Consider the following 17,895-nt stretch of genomic DNA (forward strand, 5'->3'; position numbering starts at 1 on the left):
ATAATTTGTTGTTCTCTGGGATTTAAGAATTGTTACAGGATTTGCAAAACAAGAAAGAAAACAAAGCTGTAAAGATGCAAAAAGAGTAAATTTAGTAAAGTCATGTAATATCTGGCAGATATGCAATCAATATATGTTGTAATAGCGCCACATATGGATTTTATAAATCAATATATGATCAATAAAAGTGTCCCTATGAATGAAAACAAAGTAAAAGAATTCAAAATAATTGAAATTGAAATACGTTTTGATGCATTTCGTTACATATTCTTTCAATGTCATACTTTTGTTTTGAAAGTCATACCAGCATTTTCCAGTGGGTTTTATGACGTAATGTTGTACCTTGACACTGTGCGGTCATATGACTGTCAACCCCTGACCTGCTGTCACTCCATGGCACGCAGCCAACGTCACCTCTCCTGTACCTGTACTGACATTAATGAGAATAAACGGGAAAAGAAAAAAAAACGTTTAATAGCTTTGAATTACAGTCTGTTTCTAGCTCCGGATGTTTCCCCAAAAGCCTTAGATGAAATTTATTATAACACTATTCATATTTATAACTTCAACTTGGTGTCATTTCCTCAGAGTTTCTCTGACTGGACCGACAAATCAATGAAGCTCTAACCTACTAGCCTTTTATATTATTATTTATTTGAGGGAAAATGAGTAAGAGAGCACAGGGACAGGACAACCTGTGGACCAGGAGAGGAAGCAGGAGTAGAAAGGAGTGAAAAGCTGAAGTTAAGAGAAGAAGAGACGAGAAAAATATGTGATGAAGAACCAGGAGGAGAGGGGTGGAGAAAGGGTGAGAAGAAGACAGAAGAGGAAGTCTGGATTTGAAGAGTGAAGAAGAGAGAGCTTGTGGCAAAGAGATTTGTATTTGTTAAGACAGTGTGAATCAAAACTGAACAAATGATCAGTGGTGAGGTTCAACAAAGACACAGGGAAAGAAAAAAATGCTTTTGTGGAAATCTGTGTACAGAGATAAAGAGCAGGTGATCAGGAGTAGATTAAATAAAATAAAATTTTCTTCTGTTGGCCTCATATTCAATTCAGAGTCGTGAAGACATTTACTTGGCCTTGTTGTGGATCCGCGTCTGTTCAGTTAGAGCATCTCATATTATTATGGTCTGGATTTAAATGTACATTTGTCATCTTAACATTAAATCTGCAAACTCTACTGCAGCATAGTGTAACAACAACAACAACAGGTGTCAATATTAGTGATGCTGTATATATCAAATTCATTCCCCACCTGTGTCATATAAAGTCAAACTAGTCACATCAGACAATCTTTGCCTCTTTTTATGTGACAGTAGTTAAAATTAGTCATTGTCAAAATCTGTTGTGTTGTGGTTTCAGACTGATGGAGATAGAGAACAATTAGATTCAAAATATGATGCAGGTTTAGGATGATTTATTTTCCTGGGCAACTTTCACGTTCATTTTTTCCCAAATAATGTACAAATGGCCCCGGGGGAGCATGTCCCCTGAGTATCGACCTAAGTTGGTGCTAAACCTCTGTGTCATCAGTATGTTTCTTGTTCACCTGTTTAATGTGTATAGTCTCTGTTAAAAAACACCAAAACAGAAGGCAACATACAGCAGATGTCATCTGTATTATTTGTATTAATTTGTATTATTTTATAGGATCATTATCAGATATCTTCGTTTAATTAAAGCGAAGCGGAATATAAAGTCCGCGGCTTGTCTTGTTTCCCGGGGGAATGTTTTCAACGTGACACACAAGTTAAGGTTGAAAGTTGAAGGGGAACATGGCAGCTGGCGTCAGCTCTAAACATGGGTTATTAAGCAGCAAAACGTCGCTGTACCACACTCTCCACAGAAAGATATCACCCACCAGCGTGTGTGTCCAGAGAGCGGCTGAAATACGGAGTGTGAGGGCGGCGACGAGCGCGACTCCGGACTCACAACACAACGAGAAGTTCTGTCTGGAGCTGGTCAGGTGGGTCTCTCGATGCTAACAACAACAAGCTAACTAAAGCTAAGTGAATTCACCCTCACCGGGGGGGATATAACAGCTTAAAATACGGCTACAAACAGCCAGTCCTGCCTTTTTAAAGAGCTTTAACGCTCTTATAAAAGGATAAATAACACATTAAAAGGGGGAATATAACGTTTTGCAGGGAAACAAAACCACGACAGACTCCATTCAAATATCACATATAAATGAAAACAACGTAAAAATTCATAACAACAAAAAATATGTTTAGAAAGCTTAGTATGCTCTCTGAATATTTTGTGTTTACTCTTCATTTCGGCTCAACCCAGCTCATCAATAAGCATGTATTTAAATGTAGTTTCAGCCTCTAGAATGTAAAGTATGTTTATTAAGCTCCTATAAAGCTCTATTGTTAAAGTTTTGGCAGAGCTGCTTTCAGTTACTGTGCATCATTAAAATGGAATGAAACAAACTAGAGTCTTATATTTCCTTTGGCGATTTTAAATATATATTATTTTATGAAATCTCTGACTATTGTAAATGTGTTTGCTGATTCATAGCTTCTTAGTTTCTTGTATTGTGAAGTTCTGTTGTGTTTGTTGTTGATTGTGACTTGTGATTTCTTGGTAAAGATATTTTATCAGTGAGACTGTCCGATTAAATGAAGATTAAATTAAATAAATAAATGTGAATACGTAGTGTATCTCGTTACTGTCTCTCACTGTTCTCCTCACCCCTGTCTCTCCTCCTCCTCAGGTCCAGAGACTATGACGGCTTCGTGTCCTCTCTCCTCCTCCCAGAGGAGGTGCGGCGTTCCTCTTTGGCTCTGAGAGCCTTTAATGTGGAGCTGGCACAGGCAGGTATTCCTACAGCCAGACTGGATGGAGGATTACAGATGTTGATACAGATGTTTTTACCAATTTACAGTTAATAGTCTTACTGTTAAAGAACGGTTACCACTGCTATTGTTGCTATTCCTATTATTGATAGTTTATTATGATTAAAACTGTAATGAGCTGCTTCTTCTCAGATCCCAGGCCTTTTTTAAGTGGCGTGTTAAATATTTGCCCTCTTATGTTTGTTTCGATACAAGGTGAAGGACTCAGTTTCCCAGAAGACCATTGGTCTGATGCGGATGGAGTTCTGGAAGACAGCCATAGAGGAAATCTACAGAGATGAGCCTCCGAACCAGCCGGTCACTAACGAGCTGTGGAGGGTAAATATCAACCTACAGAGAACAGGACGTCAAAAAGCTCCAGACTGATTCAGGACGAAGTAACGTCTTTAGTTTTAATCATAGCCACAATGTCAACATTTAACGTGAGAAAGCATCTTCTGTCAAATGTTTGCTGCTTCATTCTGTTCTCTGTGTGTCAAGCTTCATTGTTTCCTCAGGAGCTTTAAGTTGATTGATTAATGCGAGCATCAGATGATGAACAGTCTGAACGATGTTTTGCAGGCGGTGAGGAAACACTACTTGACAAAGAGGTGGCTGCTGAAGATCATCACTGAGAGAGTAAGACACAAATGTAACGTGTGAATGTTGTCTTTATTAAATTTACACACAGTCGTCACAAGGCGAGTTTACATAGCACGTGTCTGTGTTTATATTTTCATTCTTTTCTGTTTGATCAGTTGGTAAAAAAGAAGAATATTATTACTTTTAATTTGTATTTGCCACTGGGGGTCAGGAGCCTCTGAAGGGGCCACAACAGAAATTAATAATGTGAAAGGAAGGAAGAAAAAACAAAAAAACTTCTGCGGAAAGTTGAGCTCATTTTATCATGAAATATTGGAAAGTTTTACTGGATCAGCTTCAAAAAATAACAAATAAAACGGCTTGAAAAAGGAAAATCCCTCAGTGATTGAGCTGCACGCAGGTGACAGATGTTATGGAACCTGTGATTAGCGGCCACAAGTGCAAAATGATTGAATTTAAGAGTTTATAAGCCAAAAAATGATTAAAATTAATCAAATTAACTTCTGTAAAGTAAACGCTGAAAGTGTGTGTGTTTCACCAGGAAAAGGATATGGATGACAGAGCCTACAGGAACCTCCAGGACCTGGAGACGTATTCAGAGAACACACAGTCGTCCTTGATATACTTGATGCTGGAGTGTTTAGGTGAGGACATGAAGCTGTAGACATAAATATATTCTCAGATACTGAAACCCGTCCTGGTGGTTCGTTGTTTAGATAAAGATATCATAGGTAGGTTTGGATAAAGGTCCGCGTTTGGGAATGTGATCATTTTCAACCCTTGTGTCTGTTTTTTTCTGCAGGTTTGAAAAACGTGCACGCCGACCACGCAGCCAGTCACATCGGCAAAGCTCAGGGGATCGTCACGTGTCTGCGAGCGACTCCGTATCACAGCAGCCGACGGAAAGTCTACCTGCCCATGGACATCTGCATGCTGGTGAGTGGAGGCTTCACGGTGATATCAGCTCTCCTGTTTACTGTTTACCCCTGAAGGAGAAATTACCCCCAAAGATCTCAGTGTAATTTGATGAAACTGAGCAGAATGATGCATCTTCAAAATCGCTTTTATTGACCCAAATTAAGCTGAAGAAATCAGATAAAAGCATGAAGAGCAGCGTTTACTGTAAACTGATCTGAACAGTGTTTGTCCCAGGGCTGATTGTTGTTAGAAAATATTTAACACTGCTGACAGTGATACCTGAGTTTTGGTAGCGATGCCGAAACCATACATTCTTCTACATCTTAAATAGGAGATTATAATCAAATCTTAACTTTGTTTTGTTTTAGAAAATATTAAAGTTCAAGATTAATTTTGTTCCAAATACAGTTGAAATGAAAATATAGTTTCTTCAGCATCAGGGAATAAAAACTAACAAATAGTCAGACAAAATCATAAAAGCATCAAAACGTGAGGAGAATTACAACGTCGCACAGGAATCAAGGAGGTGGTTTTTCAGACAATTTCACAAAGTAATATTTTGCAGAATTAAAATGGAAACATTTCTCGCTTTCAAGTTGTGGCACCTGTGGCATCAGGCCCCCGGGGAGCCAGTTCCAACAGAGAGGCAGATGCTGGAAATGTGTCGTCCTGTTTAATCAGAATGATATCGCATGACATCACTCGGTGGAAACACAGACTATTCGCAGTCAATCTTTCTAAAAAATAAGATCGATTCTGTTTTGCGTAAAACTCCAGTTGAAACCTGGATAGTGCGAAATAAAATAGAACTTTTCTTTAATAAAATTTTAGATAATAAAGTCTGAAGTTAGACAGTTCTCCTGTGTTAAATCAGGAAGTAGCTGATAAAAGAAGTAAACAAGCTTCAGAATCAAACCAAACTTTTGTTTTTAGATATTTTGTGCTCAGACACATTTGAGTCAATATTCATAAGGTGTTTCACTTCAGTGCTCAGCCTCATTGCAAGAAAGAGAGGAGTTTTGTTAAAGTGAAAATCATTAAAAATGGTTGATTTAAAGGGTTAACACAGACTCATTCAGCTCTTACCTCGACTGTAACTCTTACTTTGCCATAACAGCAGCGTGACACTAGTTAAAGCGTGTCCCCAGTCGACTGGTTTTTAAGTCTGAGTTTTGCTCCCAGAGACAACATGAGGCACACACACACACACACACACACACACACACACACACACTCCCACACATGTTTGTCTGACTCATGCTTCCGCTTTGACATCGTGTCAGATGATATTCTTGTCGTAGCAGTAACGAAATCATTATCCAGCACAAAGCGACAACAAACCAGTGAGGGGTCGTTACACAACAACCATATGGAGCCTCAGATTTAAACCCTTCTGCCTCAGAAACACACACACACACACACACACACACACACACACACACACACACACACACACACTGCAGATGAACAGAAAAATGCTGCAAACAATTTGCAACCTTTGTGTGGGCCATCTGTCCCACACAGAGAACAACACACTGCTGCTGGAGGATCTGAGAGAGGTGGGCAGGGTGGGGGTGGGGGGTGAGGGGGTTATATATGTTGTGCAGATGTATTTCGGCTGCTGCGTGAAGCACACAGGCTCTGCGCTTAGAAATCTTCAGCTGTGGAGAGATGACGCTCGTGACCCGAGGCCTCCTGAGCTCACTCACCCTACATCACCTCCACGCTGCTGCCTGAAGAGGGGGCTGCTGGTGTGCTGAAATCCCCCTCATGCTCTCATAGATATATATATATATATATATTTATATGTGAACCATGTAGCTCATGACTAAAGAAGCAAAACAAGATTAAATTTAATGTTTTGTTGATTCAGAAACACTGGAGGCAACAGTGCAGGATGCAGCAGAGAGACAAGAGAGGGACTCATTTTCCTGTGACACTTGGTTGATCATGTGTGAACAACAGGGGGGAAGAAATACATAAGACGCACATCAGCAATCACGTCTCACCAGCTTTCTCAACAACTGATAAATATCTTTTTAGCGTATTAGGAGTAGCAGCGATAAAACGAAGGACACAACTCATGACATTTGTAAAATGGATGTAATAAATCATATGAGGAAAACAGGTGTTATTAACGATATAAAATGACAAGTGTAATGTGAATTGGCTGCATTAAAACAGTGAAGGTGATCAGAGTAACGGGCTGAGTCTGAGTCTGTCGGCAGGGCAGTGAAGAGGACAGCTCTTCATTCATTTTAAATGTTAATATATCCAATAATAGAGCGCAGCTGTCGTCATGGAGATGCATTTATGTTGATTTTGTCAAAATAACCTCCTCACCAGATGTTGGCTGTGATGCAGTTCTGCGGGTGAAGAGGAAAAGGTTTTGTTGTTGTTGTTGTTGTTGTTGTTGTTGTTGTTCAGGTGTTTTCGCTGTGGACACAGGTCTGTACCGAAACAACCTGCAATCACTGTCGCACGAAAAAATGGCGTTTGAGAAGTTGCACGTCTCTCGTTCACTGAGAGTGACAGATCCCTCCTTCGGTGGGAGAGGCAGATGTGACTGGAGAACATCTGTCTGAGAGGCTCACATGTTCACCACAGGTCATAAAGATTATGTTGTAAGTTGCAAAATAACAAATCAAAATACTACATTCAAACCATGAAACAGCCGGTTAGTCTGGGTAACAGAGTTTGAAAGAAATGACTCCGCTGATCACGGGCAGATACTGTGGGTAGTTTGTTTAGATCAGACGGGATGCAAGTTAAATAACATTGTTAAAACTATAATCTGTAACTTTTCCACATAAAAATGTCTAAAAAGTTACTAGACCTATAATAATATGAATATAATAATAACTTTAATTATTCAGCACCTTTAAAAACAGAGTTTACAAAGTGCTTTGACAAACAAAACAAAAGCAATAAGAGTCACAAGCAGGAGAGAAATCAGGTGGAGTTACAGAGGGAGGACAAATAATATAATTCAATATAAATGAGGACAATTAGAGGGAGCAGCTGTTGTAGAAAAACACACAAACACGCACAATAAAAGCAATAAAAAGGTGATTTGGAGACGATTCAACATAAAAAGACGATTTAAAAAAAAAGACGATGTGACATAAGAAGTGATTTAAAAGTTACTGATTCTTCCTCGTCTCGTCTCCCGTCTGCTTTATGTCCCAAATGTTTCCATCAATTCTAAGATTCACTTTTTAAATGTTGTCGTTTGCAACTGTATATTTTAAGCAGGTGAAGGATTTTAGTCATCGGACGTCTGGAGCAAGGATCAAGTTATCAGAGGAAACACAGACTTTTAATGTGAAACAGTTTTTACTGGTTATTATCACCTGGTCATTGGTTGTGGACAATTCAGCTGCTGGTAAAAAAAAAAAAACCCTCCTGAACCAAACTGGGACATCCCATGATCCCTTGCAACTTCTCGACGCCCGCCAAACGTCGTCTTTTGTTGTCGTCTAGACTGAGAGACTCTCGGCTGCAGGAGTTACATGCAGTGTGTTAAAGAGGTGCGTTATCAGGTGCGTGTCAGGTGTCAAGTGTAACGCCTCACCTCTCCCCCTCTCGTCTATTCTTCAACGTTTCCCCTCCATTATTCCCGCCTCGTTATTTCTCATCATTATTTCCCAGCTGCGAGTTCAGTCCGCCCTCAGGCAGTTTCCCCCCAGTTCTCGCAGAAACGGTTCTCGGGGAAAATTATTCTGTTATTTTGTTCCCGTAAAGAGAGAGAGGGTCAGATCGGTTTCGCCCGACAGCTTCAATTAAGTCGTCACAGTCGGCGGGTCTGAGACGTTCAGAAGAAAATGCGAGGAGGTTTGAGAGTTGCGCAGAAATGATTGTTGTTTATCCTGGTAGTTCATCCTCTCGATGATGTTGGGTTTTCTCATTCTCAGTGACCCACCTGCTCATGAATAATAACGGATCATTAAGTCTCACATCTTCACAGGAGCAGCGTCGACTGATTTTCACCTGGATTTTACGCCTCGTGCTGTTTCCTGCTGCTGGAAGACGCTGATCACTGTTTCCTAAACCTGACTGGCAATTTGAAAAAAAAAAAAAAGTAATTTAAATACACATGACAAAGCTCAAGGTGACATCACGTCCTGTCGTTAAATCATTATTTATCAAGAGATGAGGGGAAACTGCACAGATGTTCTCCTCTCTAATCTGCAGCGTGCAAGATTTGAACATAATATTGAATCATAAACATTTGTACTTTTTTATGATTTTATCTGTGAAAGTTACTATTTAAATAAACTTTATATACTTACTTGCTTGCTTACTAATAAATTATATCAAAGATATATAATATTTTTAAAGCCAAATGATCTCTGATGAGAGTAGATGTTCGTGTGGATGAACTGCAAAGAACTTTGTGTAGAGCAAACTCCTTTGAGAGGATAAGAAAGGATCTTTTTTGTGCAAAGTTGCTGATTATACAGAATAAAATGTATATTCTGTCTTATACATATAGAAATATAAACATACATGCACAGTATTTAGAATGAAGATGGAAAATAAACAGGTTAAACACAGGGAGATGCCACAGCAGTAGTTACCATCAGTGGGTTGAGATATTCGGCTTTGGTCTGCACTGATGTTAATTAAATTAACTGTGTGAAAGATGAAACTGAAACCCTGTGCAGGTGCAGTGGTGTCGCTGGTGCACCAGAAACAGACCTGCAGCAGTTTAAGTGTCTCCTTTTTGACAGATTAAAGAGAAGCCTGGGCTCTCGTGCTCGTGGAGCTGAAGTGGATACAGCTGAGCTGCAGTGATAAGCTCCGCCATTAAGTTATCGTATCACTCGTGCCCCCAAAACATGAGCGTGTTTGTCTCTTGTGTCTCTGCAGCACGGAGCGTCTCAGGAGGACTTTATCCGCGGCAGCCGGGAGCAGAACGTCCGGGACGTCGTGTACGACATCGCCAGTCAGGCTCACGTACATTTACAGCACGTAGGTACTCTCACCTGTCACCTGTACCACAAGACCGATGTGCTCGTACCGTCACAGCTGTCCAAAAAACACCATGGGTATTAACGCGCTGCTGTGACACTGTGACGCTCTGCAGGGATTTACATTTACATTGGCATTTATTCATTTGGCTTCTGTGCAAAGCGAGACACAACCCAGGCTGCCGCAGATCAAACAGAAACCTCCACAGAGTGCCTCCACACTCAGCGCCTGGCTCCGCCCCCGACACAAGTGCCACCAGGGCCGCAGGTGTTTGAAGTGTTTGTGTGTCTGAGGAGAGAGATGGAGCTGTAAGTGGTTTTTTGAAGAGTTAGAGGGGATCCACTGACTGAATGAAGTCTGGTATCTTCTTCCATCACAGAGGGAGCGCACAGACGTTTCCTGCCTCGCAGGACGGAGGGAATTCAGATGTCTGATCCCAAACAAAGTAAAACAGTGTGGTGTGTATAACCAGCCGCAGTAGTTTGAGTCAGATGATTTGCGGGGGAAAGTTTTCAGCAGCAGCATTATTTATTTATTTATAGGGACAGTATATGTTAATGAACTTCAGTACAAAACACACGATGTAAACTAATTTACATCCATAGTCCCTCGGCAAAAAACATCACAAGTCAAATTACACTACTACAAATTACACAAAATAAATAATAAGAAATGAATTATTAACCCATTAACCCCATTGGTTCATCGGTGAGTTAAGAGCTGCAGGGATGAAGTATGTTTGTGGTCCACCTGAAGTTAGCTTCACCCTGGTTCCCTCCACAAACAGCCAATAGGATTTCTCCGTTGTGTTTTGGATTATTAGAGAAAATAACAGTTTCTGATCCTGAGGTTTAGTTCAGCAGGATCATCTTCACTAATGAACATCACTGTTTGATGTTTGAAGCCTCAATACAATCAGCAGAAAAAAGCTAATGTTGGACTATAAACCAACTTCACCAGGGTCACATGACGTCAACACCAAATGAGGACTTGGGTATTTACTGACGTATTTTATGTCGTAGAGTAAAACGTGAAAATATCTTGATTTTGTGTTTCAGCTGTGAGGAGACTTCAGGAAGTGCTAAAATACGAACTTGTCTCCAGGTTTTAGGACTAATTCCTGCAGCACAAAATGAACTAAAGGCTTGAGACACACAAACTTGTTAGAGAGATCCATTCATTGTTGGTTTTGGATATTATTTGATGACAAAAAGAAAAATATAAAACATCACCATCGTTATATAATATTTCAAGGTTTCCTGAAATCCTGGAAGATGTTGGAATCTTTAATCTTTAAATATAAATATGATGATGATGTGATTTCCGTTGAGTCTTGTTCCAAACAAACATGTTTCCTTTAAATCTGGAGAATGAGATTCGTAGGCGTCTCTGTCGCTCCGCAACATTTCACCATATTGCGATTTCGATTAATTGTCAAAACTGTCCTGGAAAGTCAGGTTGCACAAGCTGATGGACATGTGCTTCAGTCTTGTGCCTCCTAAACCTCACATCAGCAACACTTCTGCTTTGTAACCCCTTTGAAATACCTTTTTAAGCCACTTAACCAGATCTCAAACAGCAGGAGGAAAACAGAGAGTGCTATTTTTAAAATTCAAATTGCAGGGGGATGATTTGACATGCAGTGATTTACAACTTGCACAGTGTCTGCACACACGGTTTAAACACACAGTACAGTAATTGAGCTCTTAGGAGTCGGGGACCAACTGGTTTGGAGCTTTATTAGCCTCCAATTACTCGAGTCATTGATTTTCTTTTAGAGGCTTTTTTCATTAAGCTGCCGCCCAAACATTCATCAGCATTTATGTTTTATTTGAACCTTGTTTATAGCAACTAAGAACGTTCCTAACAGTAGCAAAGCAGGATATAACTGAGGATTTTCTTCTTCACTGCATGTATTTAATGTGTTTACTGTTTACTGTCCTCCCCTGGCTCTCAGTCAATTAGACAAGAGCCACATTAACAACTGAAAAAGAACAACAGAGGTTATGTTAGTCATTAAAAGTCTAATGGCCTCCGTGTCTCACAACGCTGACACAGTAACAGCAGGACGTGAGCTTATAGTTAAATATGTTGGTATATTGGTGGCCTGTTGTCAGTTTCTCTTCACTTTAATCTCTCATTTAAATGTGGAAATGTTTCCATTAAGTCGCATATATACATAAATATATGACGGTATTGATTTAGTGGCAAAACAACTAAAGGAAGAGGAAGTCGAGAGGTTTCTAGCTCCTACTCTTCTCTTCTGATTTATATCTTTTTCATTTTTAAACCACGACCAGAGCGGACAGAAGAAGAGGGAAATTTACCTTTTTGAATCCTTAAGTTTGTACAAAAAATAAAGTGTTGATTCTGTATTTCTTTGAAGAATTAAGAGTTTTCTGAACCTAGAACCTCATGTTCTCTTCGGTCCCCCAAAGAGACTCAGCTCTGGACCGTCACAAATTTAATTCATTTAAATGGAACCTCCATAATCACTGTATTCGCCCATATTTCTGCCTTCAACCAGCAGCAAACCCTCTTAATAAAGTTGATTTTGGAAGCAGCTGCTTTAGCTACTGAAAATAATCTTTCTCTAAACTTTAAACAAATCCCTGCACGAGCCCCGCAGAGCGGTTTGAAGTGAGTTGTTTTTCTTTTTCCCAACAGTCCAGACGGAAGCTGCTGATCGTGTGTTTGGAGTGTGAGACAGCTGACACCTGCAACGTCTTTAAAACGTGTGAATGTGTCTTCGCCTACATTTTTTTAATTAATTTGTCTTCGTCTTCTTTCTCCTTCAGGCTCGATCTTTTAGCAGCAACGTTCCACCAGCTGCCACGCCGGCCTTCCTCCAGACGGTGAGTCAGATAACTGCTGATATCTGTTCTGGAAAACGTAATCTACGTAAGAGTCACCAAGAAACTTAGAGAAATGGATTAAAAATAAAAATCAGATATCTTAAAACTTCAGTGAAGCTTTCAGGAAAAGCTTTTAAAATCTTCTTCTGTGTTTTATTTGAAGTGTTGATCCATCAGAAGATATAAAAACCATCTCAGTGTAGTTTTACATCTCGTCTCTCAGGCTTCTCTCTGCAGCTCTAGTAACAACAGGTTGATGAGCCAATCAGAAGAGAGGAGGCTCTGAGACTCTTTTCTGATTGGCTGACTGTTTTCTGAGTGATCCAATAAAAATAAAGCAGATTTCAGGTAAAAACACTCAGAGAAACCAAATCCTGTAAAGGTTTGGATGGTGGGTCCAGGTGGGCGGGGCTTGGTGACTGCTTTGTTGTGACATCACAAAGTTCCAGAAGTCCTGACGGCTGGTTTTAAGGCTCAGTTTCTGAATACAGGCTGTGTGCATTTCTCTGTGGACTGAGGCTTTGATACTTTCACAGTATTAATATAGAAGCTAGAGCTGATCTATAATCACACTACACATGGACAGAGACCTTTACACTGGATGGAGCTTTAAATATATACAGGTCCTTGGGAGAAGTTCACAGAGGGAAAACAAGGCTAAACAATTCTTCATCTTTCTCTTGCACCCCGAACTCATTAGCCTCACCACTTCTCATCAGTCACAAGTTGAATTGATCTCTGAAATGTCCCTTTAGGGTGAAAAACACTGGCTCTACCTCTGTTTGATTTGTAGCTGTGGCTGAAAAAGTTTGAAATCCAACATCCACATCACCAACTTTCAGCCTGAGGGGGATCTGTCCACTGAAACCTGCACATTCACAGTTTTAGTTCTCCAGGTGTTTCACTGCTGTTCTGATAAACACACTGTCTCATAGTTTTTCCTCCCTTTAATACAAATAACAGAGGTTTCAAACTGTGTTTGCAGGCGTGTGTGTGTTGACTATAGATTAGTTCATATCGGGTTTGTTTTAAAGCTTCTGATAATGAAACACACAGAGGAAAGTGGATTAATCTGTGCAGTGATGATGTAAGTTGTGGGCAATCAGTGATGACGTTCTGCTTAAAGGAAAAAAACATTTATCATTGGAACGTCAGTATTTGTATCGACGCCTGGTTTAATCCTGGGACCAATTCATTAATCAGCCACAGAGAATATCAGGAAAAAGTTATGGAACGCCTCAGGAAAGTGACTCTGAACGTATAAAGACATTTACACAAACTCTCTCGTGTGTTTAGCAGCTGCAGATTCAGTCTCTGTCACACCAGTTAAACAAACAGAGGAGTAACAGCAGCAGATGGTTTCCACCTGCAGATGTAGAAAATCCTTCAGGTGAAGAAACTGATGATGAACTAATGATAATCTAGTCAAACACAGCTGCAATAATATAAAACATGTCGTTATAATTGATGATAAATACTTTACACTTCAGTACGTCCTGATATCTAAGTATCTAAAGTATGAAAGTATAATATTTCAGTCACTTAGATTAACTTTCTGTTTCTTGTATAATTGGTTATAACACGGTTATAACACGTTTCCTTGTTAAACTTCCTCACGTCTCAGGTGCAGGTGTGTTGGAAAACATCACTTAAGTCTTGCAAAGAAGAAGGTCCCGCTCACTGCTGCTGCTCAGCATCACAGTGTATTGATCGTTAGGACGACCCAAAGGTCGAGAGAGACCGAAACGTTAGCGAGAGGGAGGATCTTCTGCTTTACAAAACTTTACTAAATTAAAATCCAAAACCTGTTACCTGTCATTTTCTCTGTCGTCATTTCCCCAACACCGTCAGCTATTCCCCCTCCTCTCCGTCAGACAGTAAAGATGAAAATAAAAACAATATCACCACCGTAAATCGTCATGTCTCTGACAGTAAGACGGAACCTTACGTAGGATTTTGGCATCAATAATGCAGCAGAACATCATCCAACCTACGTCCTCTGGAAACAGTGACGGTAAAAGATTTGTATCACAGTAAAGTTTAATATCTTAAAATGTAGAAACGCTCGTCTCGATAGTGATACAGTTTGTGATGCAGGATTTCCTGAGCAATACTTCCTGCTCCTGTCATTTATTTAAAAACATAAATACACACATGAATACACAGTAAGCAGCAGATTTGTCTCAATGTTTCCGTGTTTTACTGATAAAATACACAGATTTTTTAAAAGCAGCAGATTTAGGTGACACACATGCACACCTACACCTTCCCGCTGCAAGAAAACACTCATTATAGATTATATATACAGTAAGTGAGCTTCTTTCGTGATGAGTAATCATAACAATGCTGCTGAGCCGACCTGCTGTAAATACAGAGCTGAGAGAAAACACTGTACTTCAGTCTGAACACGGCGCCGACCTCTCTGCCCTCCTCAAAGCAGAATGATGTTTTTCACGCCGCGCTGGACCTCTGCACTGCAGCAGAGGTTATTTCTGTGCATATGTGATTTTGTGTGTGTGTGTGTGTGTGTGTGTGTGTGATTTATTGATCCAAATTTCAAAAACGAACATGTCGTGGTTATTCCTTCTCCAGACCTGATCAGACTCTTCTTCTTCTTCTTCTTCTGTGGTGTTGTGTTGCTGCAGGTGGTGTTGGAGGACTACCTGCAGAGAGTGAGGAAGGCAGATTTCGATGTTTTCCACCCCAGTCTGAAGAACAGAAACCCCCTGATCCCCATCCAGCTGTACCTCCGCTCCTGGAAGAAGACATACTGACATCAGACCCTCACCCCAACCCGCCCCACCCGACCCCAGCCCACCCACCTCAACCCACGCACAGCCCAGTGATTCCAGATTGACTGACACTCTGAGAGCTGGAGGACTGAAGTCCAGAGACGTCGCCTCTCCCGGGGGGGGGGTTTTGAACCACGGCGTCGCCTCTGAAGTCTGAAGTCTGCCTCTTTATTAAAACATCAACAGCTCCACAGACACCAACCGTCACTTCTCAGCCTCTGACTCCCACACTGCAGCTTTACTCCTCATAAAACTCAGGCAGGTTCATCTACTGTCAAAGACGAGAGAGGCAGAGGTGTTGTGATGATCAGAGTCCCAAGTATTTCATCTTCACATTTATTACCGTTAAGGTCTTATTCTTTTACAGCTTTAGCCGTCATTTCTCTCAGTATTAAGAAACTGGCACTTCCAACTTTAAATACTGAGATTTGCACATGAGCAGAGATCAGAAACAAAGCTCACGTTTGTAAGAGCCACAGTTTCTCATGCAGGATTTCCTCGTCTTGTAAACAGACGTGGAGCGCTACGTTACAAACCTGCGGTTCTCCCAAACGCATTCAAACATATGACTTGATAAAAACACACATTGCTGCTCGACAGAGAGAAATGGATCAGGGACTCCTGGTTTTAGTGCTGCACCACTCAGTGTAAAGTGAGGGATTAAAACCGACACTTCAGGCGCTCTCACTTTCAATAAAGCACTTCAGATGGAGTCAGGATTTCAGGAGTCGGCTCTCTATATTCACTTGTCAGTTTGTTTATCCTGATTCCTATCTGTAGATATTATTTTCACGAGCTCCCGGCGTTGTTATCGACGTCTCTTCTCCGACAACCCTCACCTGTAAAATATGAGAGAGATGTTATTCACAGTTGATGTCGGCTCGGCTCACCTCCCGCCCCGCCCTCTGTTTTTTTTTAATGTCTCTGTTCATCCTCTGTGACGTGAAGTTGAAAGGTAAAAGTTGGCGCCCTGGTCGTAGCTTTGTTATAAAAATAAAAATAAAATAAAATCCTGGGTGCGCGGCGGACGCTGAGAGCCAGACGCTGGTTTTGGGGGGGTTGTGCCACCGAAGCATCTCATCTTTATCTTCCCGTGAAAACATCTCTCTCCTTTTGGCGCTGCATTTCACTGCTGATGCATCAACTCGTCGACTTTCAGGGAGCAGCCACCGGTTTAGATCATGTGACTGAACGACCACAGTAAGATCCAAGTCGTACCTGTAGAGGAGGAGGAAGTTGTGGAGTCAGTCTGGCACCAACATGACCAGTCCTGGTTGAAAAGCTGCCTCTACAGCTCTCTGTGGGTTTCTATGGCAACAGAGGAGATTTACTTATCCAGTTATTTAGTATTAAAAAGAAAACTTTCACCACAAATTACCCCCCGACCCCCCCAATGTTTCATGAAAACAGACGTGCTCTGATAGTGTGAGACCTGTGCCAGTCAGGAGTTGGTTTGTTGGATTACCTCCTTCCTCTCTCGGATGCAGAGTTATTGAAGCGGCAGAAAGAGAAGATTACAGAGCGCTGATGTCATTTCATAATCAAATTTCACTCCGCAGAGGAGGCAGCACCGATCGAGTGGAAGAAAAGGATGTCAGAAAGATAATGAGGTGGATGACGTGCGGAGAGGCAGCGGCACTTTATCTGTGAACAGGCCGGAGACGGATCACACCTGTGGAGACCTGTCCGACGTTTCCCACTGTACAAACTGTGTGTGTGTGTGTGTGTGTGTGTGTGTGTGTGTGTGTGTGTGTTGCGGTGTCGTCCTCAGCTGCTGTTATCAAACCAAACGGAGGCCAGAGCGGACAGGAAGCTGTAACACGTCTGTTGTTTAGCACCTGAAGGATCAAATAAAACGATGAATCAGACGTCTTCTCTTTGACACGTCTTCTCTTCGTCTAATAACAGCAACACACACTCCTCCGGTACTTTAGTGCTACTACACACACACACACACACACACACACACACACACACCACAACGATTACTCCACCACATTAAATAATCAGCTGGAGTCACTTTTTCAAATTCAAATTTTACATGAAGAAAAACGGGGAGAAAGAACTCCAATAATATCAAACACGGATTAACAAAATAAGTGCAAGAATTTTACTCTAATAATTTAATTTGACCTTTTCTTCCTGGTCACACCTGAGGTACAGGTAAACCACACTTTAATGAAAATGTTCTGCCTTGGAGAGAATGTGGTTCAGTAAATGTTGATCGTTGTTTTTTATTCTGGAAACGCCCCAAAAAAGCAGATCATTGGAAAGAATATTAAAATATAGTTCCTATGGATATCGGGTGGAAGCCTTGAATGGCAAGTGATTGATTAATTTAATTAATTTGCCAGGATCATTTTTTGATGTTTTTTTTTTCATCTGTATAAACAGCTGAGAGGCAAGTAAAAAAAAAAAAAATTATAAATATTGCTTTCGGGTTGACCATGGACGTGATATCTCAGTAACGCCTTCACGGAACTTCTTCAAATTTGGCACAAACATTCATTTGAACACAAGGAAGAACTGATTAGATTTTGGGGAGTCAAAGGTCAAAGGTCAGGTTTAGCCATTACTCAAAATTTCACAGTAATGGTGAATATTTTATATGACTGGATAAACAGGGACGTAACCTGGAACTAGTCTTAGTGGCGGAAGGATACGACCACAAGGACGTGGTTCTAGTTTCATTGTTGTGTTGGATCTTTCACCTCCATTAAAAAAAAAAAAAACTTTTGAAAACTTTTTTCCTCCGCATCAGCGTCTGTGTTCGGGAACAGAGTGAGATTTTTCAGACTGAACTTTCCCACTTCTCAGTAAATCTGGTTTGATCTGTTTCTTCCGTGACGCCGACAAAATGCCAGGAAGCGCTCGAGCCTCTGACTGCAGAGCGGCTGCTGCACCGTGTGA

General features: G+C 40.9%; 1 protein-coding gene across 2 annotated transcripts; it reads left to right on the forward strand.

Moving 5' to 3' along the window:
- The first annotated feature begins 1,749 nt into the window (after positions 1-1,749).
- ndufaf6 (NADH:ubiquinone oxidoreductase complex assembly factor 6) lies at positions 1,750-16,853 on the forward strand. 2 transcript variants are annotated; one of them, XM_023393688.2, is made up of 9 exons: positions 1,750-1,969; positions 2,723-2,822; positions 3,060-3,182; positions 3,426-3,482; positions 3,988-4,090; positions 4,249-4,382; positions 9,237-9,338; positions 12,137-12,193; positions 14,839-16,853. In XM_023393688.2, the coding sequence occupies exons 1-9, from the start codon at positions 1,779-1,781 to the stop codon at positions 14,965-14,967; spliced, it is 996 nt and encodes a 331-aa protein (XP_023249456.1). In that variant the 5' UTR covers positions 1,750-1,778; the 3' UTR covers positions 14,968-16,853. The 2 variants fall into 2 exon arrangements, with proteins under 2 accessions (XP_023249456.1, XP_023249457.1); XM_023393689.2 differs by lacking the exon at positions 9,237-9,338.
- Positions 16,854-17,895: the final 1,042 nt, after the last annotated feature.

This window comes from Seriola lalandi, unplaced genomic scaffold (assembly GCF_002814215.2).
Source record: "Seriola lalandi dorsalis isolate HSWRI2012SDOR001 ecotype SW California unplaced genomic scaffold, Sedor1 jcf7180002054941, whole genome shotgun sequence".
In the NCBI taxonomy this organism is placed as follows: Eukaryota; Metazoa; Chordata; class Actinopteri; order Carangiformes; family Carangidae; genus Seriola; species Seriola lalandi.